Source organism: Myotis myotis, unplaced genomic scaffold (genome assembly GCF_014108235.1).
Source record: "Myotis myotis isolate mMyoMyo1 unplaced genomic scaffold, mMyoMyo1.p scaffold_m19_p_27, whole genome shotgun sequence".
Taxonomy (NCBI): domain Eukaryota; kingdom Metazoa; phylum Chordata; class Mammalia; order Chiroptera; family Vespertilionidae; genus Myotis; species Myotis myotis.
Window position 1 is genome coordinate 2662625 of NW_023416332.1, and position 9109 is coordinate 2671733.

General features: G+C 65.4%; 1 protein-coding gene across 1 annotated transcript; it reads right to left on the bottom strand.

The window, feature by feature from the left end:
- Nucleotides 1–2604: 2604 nt before the first annotated feature.
- TALDO1 (transaldolase 1) lies at nt 2605–9109 on the bottom strand. The gene is made up of 8 exons (XM_036295732.1): nt 8956–9109; nt 6296–6419; nt 4968–5075; nt 4620–4751; nt 3496–3671; nt 3217–3414; nt 2929–3074; nt 2605–2800 (listed from the first exon to the last, which is right to left on the bottom strand). Exons 1-8 carry the CDS (start codon nt 9050–9052, stop codon nt 2768–2770), a joined length of 1014 nt encoding a protein of 337 aa, XP_036151625.1. The 5' UTR covers nt 9053–9109; the 3' UTR covers nt 2605–2767.

The window sequence follows — 9109 nt, forward strand, 5'->3', positions numbered from 1 at the left end:
GGGTCTTGGCGGGTGTGAGCCAAGGGTGTTGCACGGCGCCGGGTGGGGCTCGGGGTCCATGTGGAGCATCCACAGGGAGTTGGTACCCAGAGAATCAGCTGGGGCGTTCCAGTGCGGGGTCGTGGCCCCTCTGGTCTTCCTGGACCAGCGCTGGGTGGGTGTCTCCCTCTGCCTGTCCCTGGCAACCAGGTTGGGGAGCAGAGGCCAACCCTTTTGGCCCAGCAGTGACAGGCAGGGGTACCGGAGTTGGTACCTGTGCGGTGAGGGCTGTGGCCAGGCCAGTCTGTCCCCAGCCCTTCGGGTGTTGGCTGAGTGGGGAGGGGCCAGCTGGCTGGAGCTTGGTCAACACTTTTGACATGGGTCCCAGGTGAAAGGGAATTAATCTTGTGGTCACAGCTCCAGGCCCCCAGACTTGCCCCGATTTTAACCTTTGCCTCGTGCGTGGGTTCAGTGTGGTGGTGACCCACGTCAGGCCAGGGTGGACCTCAGGGCAGACGGCAGTGGCACCGCATCCCTGAGGTGGAAACACTGTTGACCTTTCACCTTCAAACACAGCCCAGGGCCTCCTTAGACAGCACTGCACAGGCCCGCCCTGCGGCTGCCCCAGGGTGTCAGGGTGGACATAGCAAACAGGAGCTCCCTTGGAAGGTGGCCCTGCACAGGCCTCTGCTGGGGACGCCGGGCGGCTGTCCGGACGGCTCCCTCCCAGCACAGCCCGGCCACCCTCAGGCTTCCCCGGTGCCTGGCTGGGCTGAGGCCTGTGGTTGGGGTCCCCTCTGGAGCTGCGTCTGCTGCTTCCAGCCCCTGGGAACAAGCAAGCCAGCCCCCAGGCCCGGCGCTTCCTCCTGGCCCGGACCAGCTCGCACTCCGCACTCCGGTCGGCATTTCCCCGAAGGCCACTTGGCCTGGCGTCAGCCCCATCCCCAGGTGCCACCACATGGTGACGGGTGGCTGTCTGCACAAACCCTGACAGAGCCACCTCAAGGGCACTGTCTGTGTTCCCCGTAAAACTGGCCATTCCTGGTGAGGGTTCTGACCGGCCACGTCTACTCTGCTCAGGTCGGGGTGTCCCCTGGGCCAAGGCTCTGCTCCCTGCAGCTCGGGCCGGGAGGGGTGGGAGGAGGAACCAGAAAGCCCGGGAGGGGCAGGGGTGGGTTTGGAGCCTGGCTTCCCATCCTTGTCTCTGGGATTCCCCACTCGCCCCGGACATCTGCAGCAGCGTTCTCAGGAATGAACGGACACAGACTGGCCCCGTGCATGGCATCTTGTTAAAGGGCAGCGTGATCGCCATGTGGTGGGACATTTGCCGTGAAAGAATGAAGTCCTGCCCAGCCGGCGTGGCTCAGTGGGTTCAGTTCCCGGTTGTGGGCTCAATCCCGTGTGGTGTGTGCAGGAGGCAGCCAATCCATGATTCTGATATCAGTGCCGTTTCCATCTCCCTCTCCCTTCCTCTCTGAGATCAATAAAACACACAGTGAAGTCCTGAGGACGCCCGCGTGGTGGACGGGAGGACATGCTGAGTGAAGAAACGGCCGCGTCGTCCCGTTTGCGGGAGGTCCTGACCCAGCAGCTCGGTTGTGGCGGGAATGGGGACACAGACATGCTGTTTGGGGGGATTTCTGAGCTGAGTGCTGACGGTCACACACCCCAAGTACTGAAACCGCCCTGTCAGATGTCCATGCGGACCCCAGGGCTGGGAGGCACCCAGGAGAGGGGGGTCCGGGTGGGGGCCATGCCCCTGCCACCACTGCTGGACACCCACCCAGCAGCCCCTCAGCACCCAGGATGGCTGAGCTTGTCCAGGACAGGCTGGGCACTCAGGACGGCACGGCCCCGGGGGGCCTGTCCCTGGGCCCTGAGAACTACAGCCACGGGCCCTGCTGCTTTGGAGCACGTGGGACTCAGCCTCTCGGCTTGCAGTGGCCCGTCCCGGGGTCCCCGTGGAAGGCTGTGGGGAAAGGTGGCCAGTTGGGTTCCCAAAGGGAAAGCAAGCCCAGGTTGGGGAGGGCAAGGCGGCTCCCTGCGGACCCTTGGGTGTCACCAGAGCAGTGTCTCCGCAGGTCAGTCCCTGACACGTTTCTGCTCACACCTGACAGACGGGCCAGACGGGAGACACGCCCCTTATCCTGCTCCCTGCCCCTGAACAGAGCCCTCGCCCAGCCTGGCTCCCCTCCAGGAACAGAGGCTGGTCCTTCCTCCCTCCACCCATCACCGCCCCAGGCTCTTCCCAGTACAGCACTTGGTGCCCCAAGTCCAAACAGTGCCCTAGTGTGTTCTCAGAGCAGCAGCACCTCTCCAGGCTTAGGGGCGCAGTCGGGACCTCCCAGGTTAGATGAGCCAGTGCTGCTGTGCTGAGCTGCCCCACCAGGTGGCACCACTGAGCTGCCGCCTGGTCAGGGCCTCAGTTCAGGAGCCACCAGAGGCAGCAGGTAGTGGCAGGCGCACAGCCCAGGGGCCCAGCACCGCCCTTGGCCCATCCAGGGATCTGGGCACAGGAAGAGCTCAGATGGGTCCCCACCCAGCAGCGGGCAGTGCTGCCCCCTCTCGCTGGGCCCAGGTTGTAGCTGGTGCCGAGGGGCACGAGGCGGGAGGAAGTGAAGCATGGCACAGAAAACACCTGCTTTAATGCATTAGGCAGAATTTTACACAAAACAGAAACCCATGATCCGTCCCTGCTGCAAGTAGTAAAAAATGAAAGATTCGTCGCCGGGCTTGTGTGATCGGACCCAAATCCAAAGCCCGCACTGATCCGTGGCCCAGCCTCAGGCTACTTCCCATTCTCCGCGCTGAACATCCGGTCCTACAGGGGGAGACGGAAGGGCCAGGAGAGGGCGTCGGGCTCCCTCTGTGGGTGCACACCGCCGATGGGGACCAGGCGGCACCCAGGGTCCCTAGACGTGCCAGCCCTGCCCGCTCGCCCGCACTCACCGCCAGCACCCGCTCCAGCTTCACCGCGTCGGCAGCGAACTTGCGGATGCCGTCCGAGAGCTTCTCCACGGCCATCTGGTCCTCGTTGTGCAGCCAGCGGAAGGCCTTCTCGTCCAGGTGGATCTTCTCCAGGTCGCTGGCCTGGGCTGGAACAGGCAGCAGGCCCTCCTCACCCGCCCGACCCGCCACCCCACCCCCGGCCCAGGGCCACCCTGGGCCCTCCCTGCCCTGTCCCCCACCCCTCAGGGAGCCGAGGTGCAGGCAGCCCCAGCAGGGGCTGGGCCTCACCCGCCTTGGCCGACAGCGTGGGCACCAGCTTGCTGCTGTCCTTGAGCAGCTCCCCCAGGAGCTTGGGCGAGATGGTGAGGAAGTCGCAGCCTGCCAGCGCCTTGATCTCGCCCGTGTTGCGGAAGGAGGCGCCCATGACGATGGTCTTGTAGCCAAACTTCTTGTAGTAGTTGTAGATCTTGGTGACGCTCTTCACTCCTGGAGGAATGCCCAGCGGTCACCACTGCGCCCGCCGCCCTGCCCCCCTCGCACCTGCCCGGGGCCCCCAAGGCCACTCACCAGGGTCCTCCTGGGGCTCGTAGGACTTCTTGTCCGTGTTGGCCACGTGCCAGTCGAGGATGCGCCCCACGAAGGGGGAGATGAGCGTCACGCCCGCCTCGGCGCAGGCCACGGCCTGGGCGAAGGAGAAGAGCAGCGTCATGTTGCAGTGGATGCCGTGCCGCTCCTCCAGCTCCCTGTGGGGACGCACACGACTCAGCCCGGGCTCTGGCTGCCGGGCTGCAGCTGACCCGGCTCACTGCCTCCTCAAACCCAGTTACAAACGGACAGAGGCCAGGGAGGTCCCCAGCCAGCACCTGCGCCAGCACGGGGCCCGGCCCTCACCTCAGCCAGAACGGCCTGGGGTGGACACCAGCTGTCCTCTCAGGCCACAGTGCCGCCTGCGTCTCACCTGGAGCCACGGCCTCCTGCCCTCTCACCCTTCCCAGCCTACCCTGCGGCAGCCCGTCCGTCCACCGTGACATTCTGGGGCCGAGTCCTGAGGACAGGGCAACGGCCAGGCTCTGCCATGTGGGTGGGGCCAGGGCTGTGACAGGGACCTCTGCTCAGGCCCCTCTGGCCACAAATTCCCACCTCAGGGGACAGATTAAAAGGGCTCCACCGTGTGGCCACAGGGGGGTGGTGACGAGCAGCAGTGCCATTCCTCCAACGGGCACAGGGACCGACCAGATGACTGAGTGTGTGCCCAGGAGAGAGGACACAGGGCCACAGCCACGTGTCCACGCAGGATGACACGGACACGGAAGAGGCAGCGCACACACAATGGAACATTCGACTTGAAGGGACGCAGCCCTGACGGCCACAGGGTGAGCCCTGGAAACCGGCCACGGGAGAGGCCACGTGTCAGGAGCCCACCCTGTGAGGCGTCCAGAGCAGGCAGCGGAGTGGGGAGCCATCGCCGGGCAGGGCTGCAGCGGACACCAGGCTCCCGGGCACAGCTGCCGCCCCCAAGCCTCACACCTCCGCCCCCACCAGGCATAGGAGGCTCTGCCTGTGGACTGTGAGCCCGAGGACGGCGGGCACCTGTTTCTGCGGGTCACCAAACAGGACCTGGGGACCTGGCCCGAGACACACCCGGCTCCATCAGCTGGGCCATGGCCGCCCCCTGGGGCGGGGACACTTACTTTCCAGCCTGAATTCCTTCCCAGGTGGACGACAGCTTGATGAGAATCCGGTCCTTGCTGACCCCGGCGTCCTTGTAGAGCTCGATGAGGCGCCGGGCTCGGGCCACCATGGCGTCCTTGTCGAAGGAGAGCCTGTGGGAGCCGGCGCGGTGAGGGGCGGCCTCACCTCGGGACGCGCCGGGGACGAGCGAGCAGCAGTGGCGCCCAGGCTCCGAGCCACTCAGAGCCCCGTCTCCCGATCGCCTTCCCTCCCATGACGCCAGAGCCCGGCCGGAGCAGACGGCAGGGGGCCAGGCCCGGCGGGTCTCGGACCGAGTGGCTGCTGCCCCGCCTGCCCCGCGCCCTTACCTGGCATCTACTTCCGTGGACACGCGGCCTGGAATCTTCTTCAGTATTTCTGCTCCGAACAGCACGTAGAGCTTATCGATCGCATTCTCAACCTGCTTCTCCTGTGGCCTGAGGTTCAGGGGAGACGGTCAGTGACTCGTTAGGTCAGTGCACAGGCTCCCGTAAACAAACGTGCTTCTTGGAGAACCCTTTCACTGCAGCTTCTTCCTTTTTTAAAAAAATTTTTACTGAGGAGAGAACCACTGACCAGCTGCCTCCTGCATGCCCCCCACTGGGGAAGGAGCCTGCAACCCGGGCCGGTGCCCTGACCAGGAATCGCACCGTGACCCTGCGGGTCAGAGGTCAACGCTCAGCCCCTGAGCCACTCTGGCCGGGCTGCACCTTCTTTTTTAAAAATGTGTTCATCCCAGTAAAACAGCAGAAACGTCACCGCCTTCACCCGCTAAGTGCACAGCTCAGGGCATGAAGACATTCGCTGTGGTGTGGCCGCCACCACTCCACCTCCCCACGTCCCTGTCCCCCTCCCCCGCTGAGCCCCTCTGGGCACGTGAGAAAACATCTCTCTGCAGTCGCCTGGCCGACGAGTGAAGTGCACACAGAGGTCTCAAGCCGGCGTGTCACAGTCAGAACCTGCGGCAGCTGCACGAGGTGGAGGCCTGTGAGCGACGAAGGCCCCATCTCGTCACCCAATTCCAGGAGCGCCCAGGCCTGGCTGATACACAGGGCGGGAGACCAGCCCGTGAGAAGGGAAAGCGAAGCTGGCTAAGGTGGGGCGCCTGGTGGGGGGCAGGGCAGACTTGGGCACCGAGCAGGCGGCACACCCGGAGCCACCCGGGCATCCCAGCCGGGGCCACTGTCCCCGAAGGCACCGCTGTCCACGCTCACCCTGACGAGAATGTAAAAGGACCCCTGGAGAGGGAACTCTATGGAGACCCCTCTGCGTGTGGCCTGGAGGCGGGAGCAGGGCCCATGGGCATAAAGTACCCCAAGACACTGGACTGTGTCCCTAGTGAATTTTACTCCGAGCGGCTGTGAAAAGACATCAACAAAAGAGCCCTCACAGGCCGGGACCTGGCACGGGAGGGAGCTGCTGCGGGCGCCCTGCACCCGCCGCCCTGTGCACAGCTCGGAGCCGCTCAGCGGCCTCAGGAAGCAGCGCTCGCCTCCGCCGGGCCAGGAGGACAAGCGCACAGGCGGCTCCTGGTGCGAGACACCTGAGGACAAGCTCAGCCGGTGCGGGAGCCGGGAGCCGGGAGGGAGCCGGTGAGGGAGACGAGGGGACCAGCCCAGGCCCTCAGCCCCACCACTGCCTCGGGGACCGCACTCACCCGCCCAGCTTCTTGCCGTAGGCGATGGCCTCCTCCACCAGCTCCTGGTAGGCGGGCATCTGCGCCGCAGCCAGGATCAGGGACGGGTTGGTGGTGGCATCCTGGGGCTTGTACTGGTCGATGGCTAGAGAGTGTTTGGAGAGTTTTAGAAAGAAAGAAAAAGTGCAGCTTGCTTCCCCGCCGAGTCTGACAGTCCCTCTGAGCCCTAGACACGTGCAGCCACGCGTGTTCCCGCCCTGGCCAGTGTGGCTCAGTGGACAGAACGTTGGCCCGCAGCCCGAAGGGTCTTTGGTTTGATTCCAGTCACGGGCATGTACCATGGTGGCAGGTTCGATCCCCCGGTCGGGACCCCTGTGGGAGGCAACTAATGCATGTGTCTCACATCCATGTTTCTCTCTGTCTCTCCCTCCCTTCCACTCTCTCTAAAAATCAATGGGAAAATATCCTGGGGTGAGGATTAACAAAAACAAAACTGTTTTCCAGGCCGAGGTATAGCCCCGCTTCACACATATGTCCCTCCCACCCTGAAATGGCCGGAGGCGGCTGTTTGCACAGGGATAGGACCACCAGCAAGTCTAGCGCCAGAGAGGAGGGTGCCCCAAGGGCTGACCTCACTGCTGGGTGCGGAGGGAGGCAGTTGGGATGTTCGGACAGCAGAGGGCGCACCCTGCTTCCCCGCAGCCAGTGAGGGACCCGCATCAACTGCTCGCTTCCTCCAGTAAGCCTCTCCCCTCCCTCCCAGCTCTTCCCCAGTAAGCCTCTCCCCTCCCTCCCAGCTCTTCCCCTGTAAGCCTCTCCCCTCCCTCCCAGCTCTTCCCCTGTAAACCTCTCCCCTACCTCCCAGCTCTTCCCCTGTAAGCCTCTCCCCTCCCTCCCAGCTCTTCCCCTGTAAGCCTCTCCCCTCCCTCCCAGCTCTTGCTAGGTAACCAGGCCGGGATTCCAGGCCAGTGGGCCAATCTGGGGCCTCCTGACCAGCTGTCGAGGGGGACCGGGGAGTGCAGAGCGGCCAGAGGGCTGCTGCTTCAGTAGGTTTATTGGGTAAATTAGTATTTTCAGTGTCCTTCGATGACAATACACAGAGATGGGGAAAGATCCGGGCCGGCAGGACAGGGGTGGCTCTCCGGAGACCAGGGAGATGGCTGTGGCCACGGGGCCCACAGAAAGCTCCGGGCGTCACACACCCGCCGCAGCGAAGGGCCCGCCCCCCCACCCCCCCTCCACCCCCAGCTGAAACTGGTGAACACGGTGAGCCCTGATAACAGGACGGCGCGGGCAGGTGCCAGCTTCCGGCACACAGGGTGTCCCCACTGCAGGGCGCTGCGCCAGGGGCTCTACGGGCTAGTTTTGTAACTTCTCGTGTGTCGCTGTTTCTAAATAATGGCTGCGGAAGCGGTGCTCAGGGGCGGAGCCTGCACAGGTGTGCAAACCCACAGGCGCGCCTGAAGACCCGCCGCTCCTCTAGAAAGCGAGGCCTTGACAGCGCTGACTTTTAACAAAACTAAAGGACCCATCGGGGATTCAACGATGAGCCTCAGGTCCGCGGAGCCTAAAGTGGATGCAAACTGGGAGGACACTGGTCTAGGCGAGGCCTCCGGCCCGCACCCCAGGCCACAGGTGCGACAGTGGCCACAAAACAAGGGCCCAAGCCGCCTGCGACACTGATGGGCAGACGGTATCAACTAACGCATTTTATAAAGTTAATATTCATCCAAAAATGTCAGTCATTGGGTTTAGATGTTTTTAAAAAGAAAACCCGCACGCATTCTCAGAAGGTGTGAGAATAATGGCTGCAGGAACAACAGACGCGGCTGCCGCCCGGGCCGAAGTCCAAATTCCTCGGCGCGCGAAGGAGGGAAGAAGCCGGCAGGGCACGCGCAGCCGCTCCCCGGGCTCCCCACCCAGCGCGCGGCCTCGAGGTCGGGCCACGGGGCGGGGTGGGAGGGGACCCCGCCGGTCTCCCGGTTACGCCGCTGCCCGCGGCTCCCCGAAGGCGCTTACTCACGGGCTCTGCCAGGTAAACACCCTCCGAAAACCTCCTCCTGCTGCTGCCCGGGGCGGGGAGCGTTTCTCAAGTCACCATGAGCCAGCAGAAAGCGGCCGCCACTTCCTCGTGCGCCCCGAGGACGGGGAGGTTCTGCCGAGGACCCACCCAACCGGGCACCCCCACGCCGCGCCTCCGCAATGAACGACTCGCGCCCGGCCCGGCCCCGGCTCCCGGCGGGCGCGGAGGGTGCAACAGGCGGCGCCGGCGCAGGTGCGGCCGTCCGGGGCCCCGCGCTGTCCGTCCCGCCCAGCGGTCAACACTCGCGGAGCAAAACCGCCCGGTGCCGCCTCAGGGGGCGCAGGATGGACCCTCCCCAACCCGGAGCCTCGGCAACCCGACCCCCGCCGACTCCGGGCCTTCGCACCTGGCGGCGGCGGCGCCGGGCGCAGGGGCGGGTTCAGAAGGTGCGCTCCGCTCCGGGCCCCGCCCTCCCGCCCTGGCCGGGGGCGCCCCGTGTCCCCCACCCCGGGAGCCGGCCGGGAGCGGGGCGTGGGGGTCCGGAGCGGGGCAGCGGGGCAGCGGGGCCCGGAGCGGGGCAGCGGGGCCCGGAGCGGGCGTCTCGGCGCCCACGTTCCCGCACGGCCCCGCAGGCGTCCACACGCGGGCCGCGCCTCACCGTGGAAGTCGCCCGTGTCGGCCACCACGGTGGTGAACTGTTTGAGCTGGTCCAGGGCGCTCTCCATCCTCTGCCGCTTTACCGGGGAGCCCGACATGGCGAAACGGCGGAGGCAGCGCGGCGGCCCACAATGCCCTGCGGGCCCCGCCCAGGC